This window comes from Melitaea cinxia, chromosome 20, assembly GCF_905220565.1.
Source record: "Melitaea cinxia chromosome 20, ilMelCinx1.1, whole genome shotgun sequence".
NCBI lineage: Eukaryota > Metazoa > Arthropoda > Insecta > Lepidoptera > Nymphalidae > Melitaea > Melitaea cinxia.
This window is the reverse complement of record NC_059413.1, coordinates 1,842,784-1,862,954: the sequence shown is the minus strand read 5'-3', so window position 1 is coordinate 1,862,954 and position 20,171 is coordinate 1,842,784. Positions and strand designations below refer to the sequence as shown.

The window sequence follows — 20,171 nt, the reverse complement described above, 5'->3', positions numbered from 1 at the left end:
CAGAAGCTCTGGTCACCTTACTCACCAACAGGAACACAATACTGCTTGAAAACAGTATTATTTAGCTGTGATCTTCTGTAAGGTCGAGGTACTAGCCCAGTCGGGCTGCTCCATATTTTGAGCAGGAAATTCCTGCTGTGCCCTACCTCAATTAAAGTAACTTGTAACAGTAAGTAACTTGTCACGAAATAGCCAAGTAAATATGTATTATTAGAGGTAACTCAAAAAATACTTGCCAAATCTCGATAAAATTTAAATGGAAATACATGACAATCACCAGCTTTTGATTAATAAAAATAATAATCAAATAAATCGGTACGCTACACCATGCTACAGCCTGTAATATCCTACCGATGGGCATAGGCATCATTCCCATGTAGGAGAAGGATCGGAGCTTAAACCGCCACGCTGCTTCAATGCGGGTTGGCGAATATAAATCGCTACACCTTGTAAAAAGTTATGAGGAAGATAATAAAACATATATTTACAAATATAATTCAATGACTAATAATCTCCTCTCACCTGGGTTTGTCTGGAAGACATAGCTTAAACCAATAAGACCGCCTCTGCATGCTGTCATTGTAACTACTTTTTCTTTTTTTATTTATTGTTAAGGAACACAAACATTTAAAAATAAACACATACAATTAAATTTAATAAATTTGGTTAATATTATTATTATTGTTTAAGTTATTTATTATTTATTTACTTATTTGTTTTTAATTTTCCGACGTGTTGTTGAGTCGGAGATGCAGGTTCGATCCCCGCTGGAACGGTCGATTTTTGATATGATATTTTAAAAAATGTTTAGAATTTCCTAATGTGTGTGTAACACAAAAATAAAATCGTACAAATTTTGTATAATTTTATTTCTGCTGTTTTTTTTTTCCTTTTTTTTTTTATTAAGTAAAAGTGTTTGACTATTTATGCAAAAAAAGTAAAAATAAATAAATACAATACATACAATTAGGGGTCGTCGATTAATTACGTGAAGATCGAAAGGAGGAAGTTGCAAAAATTATGAAATATCACAAGGAGGAAGATGATTAATTATCCAAATTTAATTTATACCAATAACCTAAAGATGTAAAGTTTATTTGATTTAACGGTCACAGCACCGGTTTGTACCTGTTGCGTTGGCGGTTGCCGGTTTGATCCCCGCACATGACAAACATTTGTACTGGCCATGCAGGTGTTTGCCGTGGTCTGGGTGTTTGTGCAGTCCTTGTGGGTCTCCCCACCGTGCCTCGGAGAGCACGTTAAGCCGTCGGTCCCGGTTGTTACCATGTACACCTGATAGCGATTGTTACTCATAGTAGGGAATATATCCGCCAACCCGCATTGGAGCAGCGTGGTGGATTACGCTCTGATCCTTCTACTACATGGGGAAAGAGCCCAGTAGTGGGATATTACAGGCTGAAGCGTATTATTAAATTATTCGTTTCGAGTGATGGATATACCGTTTCTATCCGAACAATCTCTAATATGTATCGCAAATACCCAATAACGATGGTTATTAACGCCAAAGTGTCTGTAGTCTGTGTAGATTAGCGAATACTGTTTACATTTTAATTTACACATCTAAATGTAATTTTTTTTATTTTTGTTTAAATAATTGTGTTTGCTCGTAAACTAAAAAAACGACTTCAATTACATCGACAAGTAATTCAACATAAGCAGACGAACAAAATTAACAAACGCACTAGTCGTCCCTACGATTTTCGAGGGATTCCCTCGATTTCTCTGGGATTCCATCATCAGATCCTGGTTTCCTTATCATGATACCAAACTAGGGATATCTCCTTTCCAACAAAAAAAGAATTATCAAAATCGGTTCATAAACGACAAAGTTATCCCCGAACATACATAAATATATATATACGGTCGGATTGAGTAACCTCCTCCTTTTTTGAAGTCGGTTAAAACTGCCCAACTTTTGTTTTTGTTTTTTTTTAATATACAACTAGGTTGGCAAACAAGCGTACGGCTCACCTGGTGGTAAACGATTACCGTAACTTATAGACGTCTGCAACACCAGAAGCATCGCAAGTGCTTCTGGTATTGCAGACCCTACATCCTATTCTCCCAAGAGCTCTAGTCATCTTATTCACCACAAGAACACTGTTTGAAAGCAGTATTATTTAGCTGTGATCTTCTGTAACCCCAGTCGAACTGCTCCAGATTTTGAGCAGGATGTTTCCTGCTATGCCTTACCTCAGTTAAAGACAAATTGATTCTTAATAAAATGCCTGATTAGAGAATTTGCCTCCGTTTTGTATATTTATGAATTTATTTTAAAACTATAAGGCTGGAGTTTGGTTGAACGCGATAATCTCATGGAACTCCTTCCTGGTTTAAACTTATTTTAAGTTAGTTCAGTTCTTAAACTGTTAAATAGACCTTTTATCGAGAAAAGCTAAGTCATATATATTCATAATCATGCTACTAATAGTAGTGGAGCATCGATCCTAAATATTTCAAAAAACAAGGATAATTTATTTTTTATGATATCAAAACATAAATAATTAAATGAATGAAGTCGCAGAAGGAACTAAATAATCATTTTATATGATTATAAATTAATTAATATCGCTAGTGTATTCCGGGTATTAAAAAGAAAGAGGTGAAAAAAAGTTTTGGTAGTATTTTAAAATATCATATTGAGAATCTTTTCCTTTTTTGAAGTTCGGTTTTTTGAAATCAAATGCAATGCTTTGTTTACGTTTGCTTTCCCGTTGAAATAGGCTAGTTCGTTGTCCCGGCTTCAACCTCCATGCCTACGTGATCTCACCCACGTGTGTGCAATCGGTAAGATTGTTACATTCACCTGTTCCGCTGATATTACCGTTTTAACGGTCAGAGTTTTGATAAATTTGATATCGCATCGCCCTTTCTGATAGCTTGGGAATTTTCATTAATGTCAAAACAATAGCTACCAACAAAAAAATCTGTGTGCTTTAGACCACACGACTGAAGTAAAGCTTCTTTAGCAATTCGCTTCAGCCTGTAGTATCCCACTGCTGGGTGTAGGCCTCCTTGCCCATGTAGGAGAAGGACCAGAGCTTAATCAACCACGCTGCTGCAACGCGGGTTGACGGCTTTAGCAATAGACCTGCACAATAGCCCTGCACTGTGTCTTAGATATACGAAACGTAACTGGCTATGTGAGAAAGAGAGAAATAAAATGTGTGCTCATATAATGCATTTTCTCCGTTCTCCTCGCCCGATCACACTCTGTCACGTATTCACCAACTTACTCCCCAAGTGAGAGTGCGTAGTTTTACTTCAAAAATAGGATCAAAGAAAGTACACTCGTATAGTATGAAGGTAAAGAAGGTCAATGATAGGACGGCGTGCACCGAACGTGACGCGGAAGCATAATGCTGAAATTAACATTTTAATGAACTGCTTAAAGACCGGCGTTACCTTGCGATAAGGTAGCTATCTAAGCGAGGGCACTGTAAAAATTTTATTTCAGTTTATATTTAAAAAAGTGTGTGTGTGTGTGTGTACCTATGTACGCACGTAAAAAGTTATACGTCATTGGCTAGCTCGCTTTAGTGTGTCGGTTTTTTGTGACGGTGTGCTCGCTTCAGCCTGTAATATCCCACTGCTCACACACACACGGTTCAAAAAAAAAACTTAGTACTAATTTTATAAAGTAACGGAGCAAGACAGAGAGGTGCGAGCACACATTTTCTTTCTCTCTTTCTCTCATAGCCAGTTATAGTCAGTTACGTTTCGTATATCTAAGACACAGTGCAGGCCTATTGTGCAGAAGTTTAACTTTAGCCGTGTGGTCTAACTCGTTTTTTTTTTTAGTTATTCAAACACGTGTTATTTTCAAGTCTTAGCGTGGTATTCTTTATAATCTACTAGCTTTTACCCGCGGCTTCGCTCGCATTGAATTTTTTTTTAATAAAAAGTATCCTACGAGTATGTTACTTCTAATACCTCCAAGAATATGTGTACCAAGTTTCATGATGATCGGTTGAGTAACTTTCGCGTGTATTTTCGCGTATATTCACATTTATAATATTATATATATTATAGTCCGGTCAAATTAGAAACTAAAATAGGGATAAAATAATTAAAACGCGAACAGTACTGAATTTTGCTATAGACCTTTGACATCGAATAACCACTTTTTGACTTTGGCAATTTATTTCTTCTTCTACCCCCAAGATCTCTAGCAAAAATCAGCTATGTCGGAGTTTTTGTAATTTAAAACTTAGACTAGTTACTTAGTGTAAAGTGGTAAAATAGGCAATGTTACATCTAGAAGTCGTATTATCGTTACTTTTTGATTAATGTCATTTACGGCATCAGATTAAAAGTTAAATTTGAATTTCATTCATCATCATTTCAGCCTATCACAGTCCACTGCTGGACATAGGCCTCCACAAGTTTGCGCCAAAAATGGCGTGAACTCATGTGTATTGCCCATAGTCACCACGCTGGGCAGGCGGGTTGGTGACCGCAGGGCTGGCTTTGTCGCACCGAAGACGCTGCTGCCCGTTTTACAAATAAATACTAGCTGACCCCGCAAACGATGTTTTGTCATAAATATATGTTTATCAACCCCCTTAATCCCCGCCCCGATAACTTAGTGGTATGAAAAATATGTTAGCCGATTTCAGAACTACCCGACATAGGGTAAGGTTGCTCAAGTCGTACTACCGCCTAAGTCGTACCTCGGTGATATCCCAGCTGTCGCGTATAAAAATTGTCATGTGATGAGGTAGAAATGAACTAAATAGCCAAGTAAGCACGTGAAAACAATCGGACGGCCGGCCGTGTTGCGGAGCAAAAATAATCAAAAAGTACGTTTTTTCAACAGTTTTCAATTAATTTTTCAGCTCATTCGTAAGTTTTTTATAAAAGGAATGTAATTTTAAACTTATTTTTTTGTTACGTCTATTTTTAATGATAATTTGGCAGTCGTTTAGGTACACCTAAATAGTAGATTTTTTTAGGTTATAACAATAATTTTGTTTTGAAACTTAGAATACCTCACTGCATAAGTCGTACCTGTGCAGAATTCTTTACTCGTACCAGTACGACTTAGGCATTCAGAAAATTGCGTTTAATTTACTTAATTTTTTTAATCTTTATAATAGTTGAAAGCGGGTAGATATGAACGAAACATTGGAGAAGCATCGGAATGGTGAAATCGGATTTAATGAAGCTTGTAGAAGACATAATATACCAAAACCTACATTACGGAGACATTTTTAACAAAGAAAAGAGAATAGCAGGCTAACTCACTTAAACATATTATCTCCTGTTCCTTGCATAACAACATTTATTAAAAAATTTAATAAAGGTACTAAACCAGCAATGGAATTAACTTCCAGTCCCCACAAAAATGAATTAGAAACTAAGGAAAACATAAGTAAAAGAAAGAAGCCTGTATTGGATATTAAAAAAATCAAAACAGAAAATAAACCCACAAAGAGAAGAAAGACGGACGGAACATCTAAGAAGAACAAATAAATAAAAGGAAAAGAATCGTGGCTATGTCAACTATGTAAGGAAGATTATCAAGAAAATATGATTCAGTGTCTAAAATGTAAAGGTTGGGTACATGACCGATGTGCTAGCATCGAAAGTAAAATAAAAAAATACCTTTGTGATATCTGTGTTCAACCACAATAATTGTCTAAGCTTAACTTTGTATAATTAACACGTTATAATTTTGCTTCTTGGCTTTTTGCTTTTGTTTTGTCTGGCACGAACTTGGGGAGGCCTATGTCCAGCAATGGACTAAAATAGGCTGAGCTCAATTTTGTTTTCTATTTTTAGTTTAGTTTGTAGGTCACTATGACTGATTTTGTGACTATTAACCAAAGAAAGATATTTCAAGTTGATGTTAGTAATTCAGACTAATTTGTTTGTAAATTTTGTTTATTTTAATGTGATCTCTTGTTATTACTTAAGTATTTTTCTATACCGTTTATAATGTCTTAACTAAAGACTTATTCTAAGCACGATTTAGGCTATAGGTGGTACGAATTAGGCGACTAGGTGCCTTAATCGTACCGAAGGTACATTTGTGAAAATCGTTAAAATATCTATGTTACTAAGTGGCTTTTAAATTTCCATGAATATTGATTAAAAGGTAACTAAATGAAGATTATGTTCATGCAAAAGATTTTGTTTTATTTGAAATGCATTAAATACTACAACACTATTTCCTTAGGGGGTACGACTTGAGCAACCTTACCCTACACACAAAATTTCATAAAAAATCGATCCAGCCGTTGCAGAGGAGTATGGTAACTAGCATTGTCACACGATTTTGATCATATAAGATAATATAATAATAATATACACTTACAATTTATATAAAAATAATCATAAAATAACGCTACCTTGTCAAGACATCAGGAAGTCAAAACAATGTGAATGGAGAATTTGGATCACAGACTATCTCAAAAAAGTCGGTCAAGAGCGACTTGTTTTCGGTCAATTATTTCTAATTCACGATCAAGATACAGCATAGCGGACCTTATTTAACTACCGCTTGGCGTAGTCACGACAATCGACTACTTTTACCGATTTTTTTTTTGAGAATAAAGTTCTTTAACCTTAACCTTAAAGTCGAATCAATTCCAGGCTACAGGAATAACTGAGTTTATCAGGTTATATATTATTAGCTGTTCACGCGGTTTCACACGCGTCAATATGGAAAAAAAATAGCCTATAGCCTCCTTCGGTAAATGGGCTCTCCAACATAAAAATAAGTTTTCAATTCAAACCAGTAGTTCCTGAAATTAGGGTATTTAAACAAAGAAACAAATTTTTCAGCTTTATAATATTTATTATTAACGCGCTGATATACATTTCGACGGTAACTTTTTATTTATATAGATACACTACATATTCAACAAATTATATAAAAGTGTGTATGGCTATAGATAGCTAAAGAAATTAAGATCAAATCTGCCTTCATAGAGCCATGATAGAATCATGTAGCTCATATATTATATCATTACACTGAATATATTATTGTTATTTTATTTTTTGAAGTTACACTTCTTGTAACGTGTTAGGGAAAAATGATGAGAGTTGGCAACGTGAAGTCAGCTAGCCAATGAAGTATAACTTCTTACGTGCGTACATAATTATACACACACCTTTTTATGCAACTAGTTCGGCAAACATGCGTATGGCTCACCTAGTGGTAAGCGATTACCGTAGCTTATAGACGCCTGCAACATCAGAAGTATGACAAGCGCGTTGCCGACCCTATCCCCAATCCCCTTCAAGAGCTCTGGTCACCTTATTTACCAACAGAAACACAACCCTGTTGAAAAACAGTGTTATTTAGCTGTTATCTTCTGTAAGGTCGAAGTACGGGAAGTACCAGCGGGGCTGCTCCATATTTTGAGCAGGAAATTTCCTGAAACCTCAGTTAACTTTTAATAGGATTTCTTATTAACTCGAGAGCCTTAGTTTTATGGCATTTTACCTTATTATGGTAACTAACGGTTAATTAACTGTACAATGGGTCCGCCAACTCGTAGTGGAGCAGCATGACGGATTAAGCTCCGACCCCTCTCATAAACGGAAAAAGAGACCAGCAGTGGGATGTTACAGGCTGAATTAACATTATGGATTTGCAATGCGTTATGAGCGAATCATAACCAATTGCAAACAGTTTCCATAAATTATATGTAACTTGTAACCTAGACTTACCTACGATTAGGGTTGCCAGACGTCTGAAAAAAGCCGCCATAATTAGGCTTTTTGAAAACGTATCCTACAAAATTAAACGGTGTCCAGCTTTAAACTCATACTAGGACACAAAATCCCTTACAATTTAGGGTCCCCATTTTTAACCATATGTCGGGCCAAACTGGCTAGTCTGTCCGACTAGGTTTGGAGACCTGGCAACCCTACCTACGAAGGAAACTGTTGACAGTTTAACCTCGATATACCTAGTTCCGATTCAAGTTGATTCAAGCGTGCGTTGTTTGAATGACAATACAGTTTATATATTCAAGGAAAAACCAATACTCTCACATACAAATCAATACTATTACCAGAACAATATGGGACTCGATTTAAGTTAAGGTTGAGAAATGTGTTCAAAGAGGATTTATTTCATTACTTCTTAGACGTACTCTCATTTCGTTGACGATTTAGATATATTGTTTAATATCTTATAACATACACACACGGTCGTCTGTTAAAATAAGCAACTTAATGATTGTCTTATAGGTAACAGCCGGTTGATATAGCTAAATACTTTTTTTTAATTACACATCGAAATATTACGTACATATATAAATACAAATATCACACCCAAAATCAGGCGGGAACCGACCCAGCAAGCCGTGGAGCAAAAAGCAGGGCCACTACAAACTGCGCCTGGGAGCTAGTCAAACGATATTTATGACCTTTCTCCCATTTTCCAAGGGAAATATAATAATTACGGCATGAAAATAATAAAGTGCTTAAGATGCTCTTTAACTGATGATCTTTAACTTCATGTCAAGTGTCCTTCCAACTCTTGAGATTGGCGGCCTACGTACAAAAATGCAGTGAACGAAATGAAAAAGTACAGCTTTATAGTTTTAGCTTCTGTGACTATCATAAAGCGGCCTTCAAACATTTTCAAAATATTCTTAATGTACAGAGGGCCTGTTTTAACCGTTTAAAAAAAAGGAAAAAGTTCTCAATTCAACTGTATTTTTATGTATGTTACCTTATAATTTTTTTTCTAGGTGTATCGATATTGATGATTCTTTTTTAATCAACAGCTGGTGCTTGCCATGTGATGTCTTTTGATTGAGATTGATGAGTAATTTTTAAGTTATCGCTAATAATTCGTATTCGTTTGACTGGTTTGTCGCCTACTTACGTTGCATTACATGTCGATGTAAATTCAAGTCGGTTTTTTATTTTCGTTAGCGAGGAAACACAATTAATTAATAACAGAATTGTTTGTATACCTGTAGAATCTACTTAGTGATGATTGAGGAAGCGCCATCTATGAAAGCAAACTAAAACTACATTGACAATTGTACTTGGTTTTTAACTAATACAAAAAGACAAACTACTTTCGTGGGGATATGACACTAGATGGAGCTATAATAACATTCTTATTTCTAGAGATCTTCTCTTACTAAAGTAAGCCTTAGTTACTTAGTTGGTTGGTTATAGTTTTTAACCGAGTTCAAGAGGAGAAGGTTTCTATTCGACTGTATTTTTTGTGTGTTAACCTAAAAACTGTTTACCGGATGGACCGATTGCGATGATTCTTTTTTAATCGAAAGGTGGTGCTTATCATTTCTTGGTCCCATTTAAGCCAATCCTCGCTTTAGGATAATTTCTTATACAACTAGGACGGCGAACAAGCGTGTGGTTCACGCTGCAACTCCACGAGCATCGCAAACGCGTTGCCGATCCTACCCCCGATCCTTCCTTAAGCTCTGGTCACCTTACTCGCCACAGAAACACACGCCTATTTTTTTTTAAATTATTTGTAACATTAAGGAAAGCATGTATTACACTACATTTACTTGCAAAAACCTTTAGGCTTGTCCGCAAGTAAGAGTCTCACACATTTTATATAACACTTATACGTGTTGCTATAACTTTACAACTACAATAGTTACGAAAACACATTTATACTAAGCTTAGACAATTTTTGTTAAACAAAGTTTTGCGTCTACCCTACTTATTGAAAATCGCTTCCCTTAAACAATACTATCATCGATGATATGGTTATAAAGACGATTACAAAAAAATACGGGTGTAAACGAGATGGTTGTTTTTATTTGCTCACAGCATTGTTATTCAGCTGTGTATATAATTCTTTACGGTCGAGGTACTTCCCCTATCAAGCAGCTCCAGATTTTAAGAAGGATATTTCCTGCTGTGAATTATTTCAATAATAATAAGTATTATTTAAATTTCTTTATAAACGTTTCGTAAAAACAATTCCACTTACCCAATATTGCACGCAAATGACCTTCAAGCGTTTGGAGGACAGTCATCTTGATCTCCTTGACGGTCTTGCCCAGGAACTGCTCGCAGGCCGTGGTCAGAAGCTCGTCTTCGTTCATGATCTTGCACTGAGCGACGCCAGTGACGGTGAGGGGAACGCCCTGCGCTGTCTCGACGTACTCGCACATCGGGTTCAATGTCATAACCTGCAGAGTTTATTACAATATTTGTACTGTAGTATATATGGCATATATGGTGTTGTTAACAGTGCAGTTATAACTATTTAACATAAAAAAAACCTAATATACAAGTGCAAAGTGTTGTCATATAATAAAAATTAATATGTATTTTACACGGAACATAAAGCAAAATAAAAATTTTGTTTTATAATTTTTGTCTGTCTGTCTATCGGTTTGTTCCAGTTAATCTCTGAAACGGCTGGACCGATTTGGACAGAAATTTCACTGCCAGATAGCTGATGTAATAAGGAGTAACTTAGGCTACTTTTAATTTAGTTTTTTTTATAACTTTGCGAACTGAACAATAACTATTTTGTCAAATTTCACGCAGATGAAGTCGTGGGTACAGCTAGTTGTTTATATACATATGTATAACAGAGTTACGATAGCACTGACCTCGAGGGAGATGCGCTGCACATCAGTGACTAACCACCAAGCCCACGCATATCCGCCCACTATTGTTCGCTTCTTTGTCGAACCGAAACAGCCACCTGAAGAAAGAAAATATCATGAGTAACTAACTATAATAACAGCGACGTTTAAACGACAAATAGGGTCAATTAGGGATCTGGTGTGTGGTTACGGTAGTAAAGAATATAGCCACCCCTCTCTTCCAGTGGGTGTCGTAAGAGGCGACTAAGGGATAACATAGTTCCACTGCCATCTTGAACTTAAAAAGCCGACCGCCTCAGCCTATTGCAGTCTACTGCTGGACGTAGGGCGGATGTCTCAGCGACTATGGCGCTTGAAACGACGCCGAAATATCGGAAATGTCAGACTAGTAATTCCGGTAATTCCCTTAGAATAAAAGTGTTTATAGTGAAAGCGAAAGTTTAAATGCTATAAGGTATAATTTCCAAGTTCATTAACCCTGGTCTACCAACGGGTTTTTCGAACCGTTCAAGAGCAAGTTCAAATCGCTTTCTCTATTATATAATTGTGTTTGCTCGCAAACGAAAAAAAACCGACTTCAATTACATCGACAAGTAATACAACGTAGATTGACGAAAAAATAGTCAAGTAGCTACGCGTTATCAAAGATTACTCAAAAAGTAGTTATCAGATCTCAATAAAATTTATATGTGACCACATGACAAACATCAGCTTTCGATTAAATTAAAAATTATTAAAATCGGTACACCCAGTAAAATGTTATTGGGGATTTTCAAGAGTTTCCCTCGATTTCTCTGGGATCCCATCATCAGATCCTGGTACTTTCCCCTTATCATGGTACCAAATTAGGGATATCTCCTTTCCAACAAAAAAAGAATTATCAAAATCGGTACATCCAGTAGAAAGTTATGCGGTATAATACAACGTAGGTCGACGAAAAAAGCGTCAAGTAAAAACGCATTATTAGATATAACTCGAAAAGTAGTTGTTAGATCTCAAATAAATTTAAATGGGACCAATTGGCACACACCACCTTTCGATTAAAAAAAAATGTCGAAATCGGTCTACCTGGTCAAAAGTTCTGATGTAACATACATAAAAAAAAAAAAAAATACAGTCGAATTGAGAACCTCCTCCTTTTTTGGAAGTCGGTTAAAAACAAATTAATCTATTACTCAACTAAGTTGGAGTGATAACTGAAAGAGGAACAGGAAGTTTAAACATATATTTATTAAGTAAAAGTAATATGAAATTGATTATTAAGTATAACTAGTGGTCGCCCAGTGGTCGAAATTCGACCTTAAATAAAAATTTAAATTTAAAATAATAATAAAAATAAACGATAACTCCAAAATTAGTTATCATATCTCGATAAAATTTAAATGTGACCACATGATAAACATCAACTTTCGATTAAATTAAAAATTATCAAAATCGGTACACCCAGTAAAAAGTTATGCGGATTTTCGAGTTTCCCTCAATTTCTCTGGAATCCCATCATCGAATCCTGTTTCCTTATCATGGTACAAAACTAGGAATATCTCCTTTCCAACAAAAGAAAGAATTATCAAAATCGGTACATCCACTAAAAAGTTATCTGGTAAATACAACGTAGGTCGACGAAAAAAGCGTCAAGTAAAAACGCATTATAAGATATAACTCGAACAGTAACACGTGGTTCAATAAGTCCCGAGACTAAGTACTAAAAAAAGGTCTTTTTTATAAAATTAATTTTTATTCATCAACATAGTCTCCTCCAAGAGCGATACAGTCCTTCCAACGCTTTTCTAACTTTTCTATCCCATGTGTGTAGAACGATTTGTCTTTGGCTTCAAAATAAGCCTCCGTTGCTGCGATAACTTCACTATTTGAGTCAAATTTCTTACCCTGAAGCATTTTTTTGAGGTCTGTAAACAGCCAGTAATCGCTGGGGGCCAAGTCTGGCGAATAAGGGGGATGAGGAAGCAATTCGAAGCCCAATTCGTTAATTTTGGCCATCGTTCTCACGGACTTGTGACAAGGCGCGTTGTCCTGGTGAAACACCACTTTCTTTTTGTTCATGTGAGGCCGTTTATCCGCAATTTCGTACTTCAATCGCTCCAATAAGCACATGTAATAGTCACTATTTATATTTTGCCCCTTTTCGAGGTAGTCGATGAAAAGTATTCCATGCGCATCCCAAAATATAGACGCCATAACCTTACCGGCCGATTTCTGAGTCTTTGGACGCTTCGGGCGGCTTTCACCAGCCGCTCTCCACTCCGCTGCCTGCCGATTGGATTCCGGAGTGAAATGGTATATCCAGGTTTCATCCATTGTTACATACCGACGTAAAAAATCCTTTTTATTATGATTCATCAGCGCCAAACATCGCTCTGAATCATTGATACGTTGTTCCTTTTGATTAGTTGTAAGCAAACGCGGCACCCACTTAGAAAAAAGCTTTTTCATGGCCAAATTTTTATGTAAAATAGTGAAAACACTACCAGCTGAAATCTTCACTATCTCGGCTATCTCTCGCACTTTTACCTTCCGATCTTCCAATACGATTTTGAGGACTTGGTTAATATTTTGTTGAGTCACTGCTTCATTTGGACGACCTGAGCGTTCCCCATCATTGGTGTCCATGCGACCGCGTTTGAAGTCGGCATACCACCGACAAATGGTTGCTTTAGAGGGAGCTGATCCTGCATAACATTTTATAAGCCATTGCTGTGCTTCAACGGTATTTTTTCCCATTAAAAAACAATGTTTTATCAACACGCGAAACTCGTTTTTTCCATTGTATCGAAATTACAACCGTAGCGTCACTTAAATGTTTCAAAATCAATAATTTTATTGTTCCATTTTTAAAAATTTGACACATATTCTTGTATTGATAGCCAGTACTTTTTAAAAATCAAAAGAGTTTTTACCCAACAAACATTTACGACGTTGAGTAGACGTTTTGGTGACAACTTAATGTTATTTAGTATAATCGTATAAACGACATTAGAACGTTTACTCGACGGCATTAGGGCCCATTTTATTCAACTTAAGGCGCTAAGAGTTTCGTGTAACAGTCATATAAATACCTATATAGTCGCATAGGAGTCATATACACGTTGGCGATCTGACTACATGTCATGTAATGATAGCTGTCGCGGCGTGTATTCGACTTCGTGTCGAGTAATAGCACACAATATGACGTTTATCTAACGTATTCGTTGTATTATTGTCATTTAAAGATGATACTTTTATATTGAACGAATGAAAAATTGTAACAGATTATAAACATAATACACACTAATTGAATTTGGCAGTTTTTTTGACAGCTGAGTTAAAATATTGTATTTTTTACTTTGTTGAGGTGATAAAACCATTTCATCAGTTACAAACCATTGTGCAATCAAATTTACTGATTAATGTGAGGTAACTTTGTAACAAATTTTTCATGCGCTTTTAAAATTTTAATGTTTTCGTATATTTTTATTAATAATTTATTAAGTGACTGCGTTATATGACAACTATATAACTTCCCGACGTATATACTGCGTACATATTGTAAATGTGTACGCCATGACAGTTGATTTAGGGATCAATAATAAAATAATAAAACGCCTAGCTAACTTATTTCAAATAATTTATATTTTCAGAACAGAAGAATTTACGAGACATATAACTTAGTTAAGTCTGAATAATACTTTTTTTTTAGGTAAACCCACAATTATGATCCATATTTATGTGGATGTTGATAAGTTTTTATCGAAGATAGACTTCATCGAAATGATATGCGCACATTTGAAATGGCCGTGGTCATTATCATTTTTGTAATACTTTAGGATGTATACAAGTTACACTAGTACACTTATTCGACTTATATATAATGGTTACAAGTACTACGTGTAAACAATTACTATTCGTTTAGCAGATGTTTAAAAGGTAATTATATGACAAAATTAATAGTATTATAACGTTTACACTACGAAAACGTTTACACGACGAAAAGTTGTATATGTAAGTTTTATAGATGTCTTCATAGACGCTATTATATGACGATTGTAAAGAAATGTCGAAATAACGTCTATACGACAATGTTATACGACAAAAAATCTATATGTCTATTTGGACACATAATGCACCATAACATGACGTAGAGTTAAATAAAATACTGTAATATAACTTTAATAAGACTCAAAGTCATATAATTGTTTGATTATATGACAAAAATGTTTGTTGGGTAATATATGCGCCATTTCCAAGTTAGTCTCGGGACTTATTGAACGATCTAATAGTTGTTAGATCTCAAATAAATTTAAATGGGACCAATTGACACACACCACCTTTCGATTTAAATTTTTTTTTTCCAAATCGGTCCACCCGGTCAAAAGTTCTGATGTTACATACATAAAAAAAAACCGAGAACCGAGAACCTCCTCCTTTTTTGAAAGTCGGTTAAAAATATATAACGGAAGTAACGTAATATCAGTCACACGACTGTATAATATGACGTTTGTAAAACTAAAATATTACTAGTAAACTTTATTAAAATTATTTATGTAATTTTATACTGTCGACAAAAATAAATACACGATTTTTTTTTAATTTCACTTAATAATTTGAATTATTATTATTAATATTATTTTGTTTGATTTACTTTATTTCACGGTATTTGTTATTTTCTAAAATAATAAATTTCCCAAATACTTTTATGTACTTAATTAAAAACCAATGAACAAAATTTACAAAAAAAAAAATCAAGAACTAGAAAATATATATAAAATTCAAAATTATTTTTACAAATTGTGTTGCTTCTGTACTATCCGAAGGAACTTCGTTCTTACCTGGTGTCCCATGACATCACATATTTACTCGATTATTTTTTCGTCTACCTACGTTTTATTACTTGATGTAATTGAAGTCGATTTTTTTTTTTTCGTTTGCCAGCAAACACAATTATTTACTGAATAGACAGATTACGATGTCCCTTTTATAATCGATAGCTATTGCTTGCATGTGTCCTATTTGAATTTGATTGCGATCAGACAAGTGTTTTTTGAGTATTTACTGAAGTCTTTTTTTTTCGTTTTGCTATCAAACACATCGTACATTAACATTATAATCGTCATCAGCATAACACCAAGCGTGATCAGTACACGAAACCATTTACTTAATTGCGTTAAACATATAAATCTTTTTCACACGTACAATATATAATATAAAGTAAATGCGTTCTCAGTACAACGATGAGGAGAAAATCTCTGAATCATTATAAAAATTACTCTGTGGCGATAAGTTCTTTAACTTTCTCCTTAATTATTTAATTAATTGTTCTGTATTACACTTTTAAATAATAGCTAAAAAAATGTCACCGCACTCCCACTACCTCTCTCTCGGCCACGGCTCACTCACTCCACGGCCTCTTTCCCCATGTAGGAGAAGGATCAGAGCATAATCCACCACGCTGCTCCAATGCGGGTTGGCGGATATATTCCCTACTATGAGTAACGATCGCTATCAGGTGTACATGATAACAACCGGGACCGACGGCTTAACGTGCTCTCCGAGGCTTGTCATGTGGTGCCATTAAAATTTGATCGAGATTAGATGACTACTTTTTGAATAATCTTCGACAACGCGTTTACTTGACTATTTTTTCGTCTTCTTACGTTGTATTACATTTTTTTTTTTTTTTTTTAAATATATAGACTAGCGCTTGACTGCGATCTCACCTGAAGTCAAGTGAAGATGCAGCCTAAGGTGGTGCGCGCTTGCCTAGAAGATGCCTATTCACTCTTGATTTAAAGATACCCAAGTTATAGTTCGTTGGAAAAACGGAAGCCGGAAGGGCATTCCAAATTTTTGCGGTGCGTATTAGGAACGAGGAAGCAAATCGTTTAGTGCGAGATCGTGGGATTTCAACCACATAGCGGTGCAGATTCATGCGATGCCTTGCGGTTCGGTGGTAGAAAGGTGATGGTGGAACCAAATTGTATAGTTCTAGAGCACACTCTCCGAAATATAACCTGTAAAATACCGACAAACAGGCAACCTTGCGCCGATGTTCGAGACTTTGAAGTCTAGAGCGAACCAGCGATTTGTCACCGATGAGTCTTCTGGCGCGTCGATCCACAGAATCCAAAGCAGCGAGCTGGTACTTGGCAGAGCCATCCCATAAGTGGCTGCAGTACTCCATACACGATCGAACTTGTGCTTGGTAGAGAGTAAGAAGCTGTTCCGGTGTGAAGTACTGCCTGACTTTATTGAGGATACCAAGTTTCTTACCAGCAATTTTTGCCTTGGATTCTATGCATTGTCCGAAGTTCATATTAGACGAAATATTTATGCCTAGAAGATCAATACTATCGGTGATCGGTACAGATACACCCCGGAAAGTCGGAGCCAATGGGAATGGACTCCGTTTAGCGGTGAAAAGACACGCTTGCGTTTTGGAAGCATTAAATTTGACTAGGTTGGCGTCACCCCAATCGGATACCTCTTTCAAAGCCAAATTCATGCGTTCAACCAGAGCCTCTCTATGCTCATGAGTTTCAGCCCCACCAGCTCGGGGACCGGACACGTATCTCTCCGTAACAGTGCTGTCATCCGCGTATCCAAAGATACCGGGCCTGAGGAGGTCATTTATGTGAATCAAGAAGAGGGTTGCAGAGAGAACTGATCCCTGAGGGACACCGGCATTAACCGCCATCAAGTCAGACGAGGAGCCATCTAAGACCACCCGGAATGATCGTCCGCTCAGGAAATCTGATATCCAGTCACACAAGCTCGGGGGTATTCCGTAAGCTGAAAGCTTGCTCAATAGGCTCTCATGCCAGACCCGGTCAAATGCCTTCGATACATCAAGTGAGACAGCTAGCGCTTCTCCGTGCTTGTCCAAGGCTTCGCCCCAGATGTGCGAGGCGTACACTAAAAGATCCCCCGTGGACCTGTTACGGCGGAAACCGTATTGCTGGTCCGACAGGAGGTCATTCAACTCAAGGTATGCTAGGAGCTTTTCATTCAGTAGTACATGTCAATGTTGTTGAAGTTGGTAATTTTTTTCGTTCGCGAGCAAATCCAATTATTATATTATTACATACCTTATTACACTACAAAAGAATATACATAAAATTACACATAAGGTTAATGGCAAAGGTGGACGTATCGGTATCCCTAGAAGAGATCTCTTCCAATCAACAAATGTGAGAGAGCGTCATATACCAGGGGGCACAGTGCAAGTAATAACAACGTAAAGAAAATACTATCAACACCTATAAATAGATTAAAAATCATATTACAAGAAGTAACTTATTTATAAACAAACTAAACAAGTTACTAGTCACTAAATGTTACTATAACATAAATGAATACTTTAATGATAAACTATAAGACCAAATATATATTATGTTAATGAAAATATATAGATATATTACTAAAATATTATATTGGACGAGAACAGATAGTTTTATATTACAATAAATATTACTAAAAGCGCTTCCTCTTTTCAACCCATTTATTTCGTGCCCCAGCGGGGTACATAATAATGCTCTGTATCTTTGAAAATAAGTACACTATAGATTATGGTTATGAAATAAATAAATAAATAAATAAAATAAAATAAAAATTTATTTCGTTAGCACTAAACCGATTTTAAAATTTCTTCCCCCAGGAGAGAGCAGAATTATTATCACTTAGTGTCATTGGCTAGAGCGGGAGGAAACGGAACAGCAAAAAACGTGCAGTACGCGCGGACAAAAACGCGCACCGGAAGCTAGTATTTAATAGTTATGTAATGAATACTTTGAAAGATATTCTATACGAGTGACTTGCACCCGACTTTCTCTATTACCGTCTTGTTAACAAATCAACCGCATAATATTGAAATGATGAAGTGTTATTTACTTATGTAACATTGTTATACAAATGTCAAATGTATTGTTCAAAAGGAAGCAAATTAAGTCATATTAAGATAAATAAACAAAAGATATATACAGATAATAGATAAGTAAATACAATGAAAAATGTGAGCCGTCAAGTGACAGCTTACTGAAATCTTCTATAATATAAAAATGAGTCGCTGAATGTGTTGCTAAGCGCAAAACTCGAGAACGGTTGCACCGATTTCGCTAATTCTTTTTTTAAAATATTCCTTGAAGTACGAGGATGGTTCTTACGGAGAGAAAAATTCAAAAAAAAAATTAATAAAATTAAAGAATCGACTGTTAGGCGATACGAAGTTCGCCGGGTCAGCTAGTATTTAATAAACATTTATTTCCTTTATACATAAAAAATTTTAATTCAATGATTTCTTTTAAATCGCGACAACTCAATTATTATATAGTATAGTATAGTACATACATCATATGGCGTTTTGATGCGTCGCCACGGCCTGTATCGCCACTCGTTTATACGTGTTTTACATAAAACAATTGTGTTTGCTCGCAAACGAAAAAAAAACCGACTTCAATTACATCGAAGAGTAATACAACGTAGATCGACGAAAAAATAGTCAAGTAACTACGCGTTATCAAAGATTACTCAAAAAGTAGTTATCAGATCTCGATAAAATTTATATGTAACCACATGTTAAACATCACCTTTTGATTAAATTAAAAATTATCAAAATCGGTACACCCAGTAAAAAGTTATTGCGAATTTTCGAGAGTTTCCCTCGATTTCTCTAGGATTCCATCATCAGATCCTGGTTTCCTTATCATGGTACTAAACTAGGGATATCCCCTTTCCAGCAAAAAAAGAATTATCAGAATCGGTACATTCAGTAAAAAGTTATGCGGTATAATACAACGTAGGTCGACGAAAAAAGCGTCAAGTAAAAACGCATTATTAGATATAACTCGAAAAGTAGTTGTTAGATCTCAAATAAATTTAAATGGGACCAATTGGCACACACCACCTTTCGATTAAAATAAAATTTGTCGAAATCGGTCTACCCGGTAAAAAGTTCTGATGTAACATACATAAAAAAAAAAAAAAAAAAAAAAAAAAAAAAAAAAAAAAAAAATACAGTCGAATTGAGAACCTCCTCCTTTTTTGGAAGTCGGTTAAAAAATTAACAATTTCTCTCAGGTGAATAATAAATTTAATAGTTAAATTTCATTTATAAAGTTTATATTAACGATTAGAATTTAAATGTGCAAAGTCATGACCAACATGAATGCGACACATACAGAACACCCCATTTGAAAGAATTCAGTTAGGAGTCGAACACATTACCTATATATAGGGAAAATGTCAACTATTATTAGGACATTAGAAAAAACATTGAGATGTCTTTATACCTAATTAATAACTAACGGTATCGTATTATGAATATACCTGCAAAAACTTGTTTTCTTCATATGACGGGAATCCACACAAATTCCTTCAGCTTACCCCGACAGTCTTTAAGATCTCAACTGAATGTTTCATTGTGTCAATTCAAGATCGCCAGTAAAATAAATAGCGATAATAAAAAAAAAAATATTTATATGTTCGATAATAAACAATATTTTTTTAAATAAGATGATGAATGAAATAATCTCGTTTCAAAGGCATTCCCTTAATAGAACATTTAAGGGCCAGTTTCACCGTTTTTGGATAAAG

The 20,171-nt window shown here is 35.5% G+C and overlaps 1 protein-coding gene across 1 annotated transcript in view; it reads right to left on the bottom strand.

Annotated features, from left to right (window-relative positions):
- LOC123663574 (flotillin-2) overlaps positions 1 to 20,171 on the bottom strand; it is a 324,503-nt gene that overhangs the window by 26,952 nt on the left and 277,380 nt on the right. Inside the window, exons 2-3 of the mRNA XM_045598246.1 lie at positions 10,593 to 10,687; positions 9,962 to 10,163 (exon numbers count right to left, since the gene is read on the bottom strand). Of these exons, the coding sequence (XP_045454202.1) occupies positions 9,962 to 10,163; positions 10,593 to 10,687 (297 nt within the window). The remainder of the gene's footprint in view (positions 1 to 9,961; positions 10,164 to 10,592; positions 10,688 to 20,171) is intronic.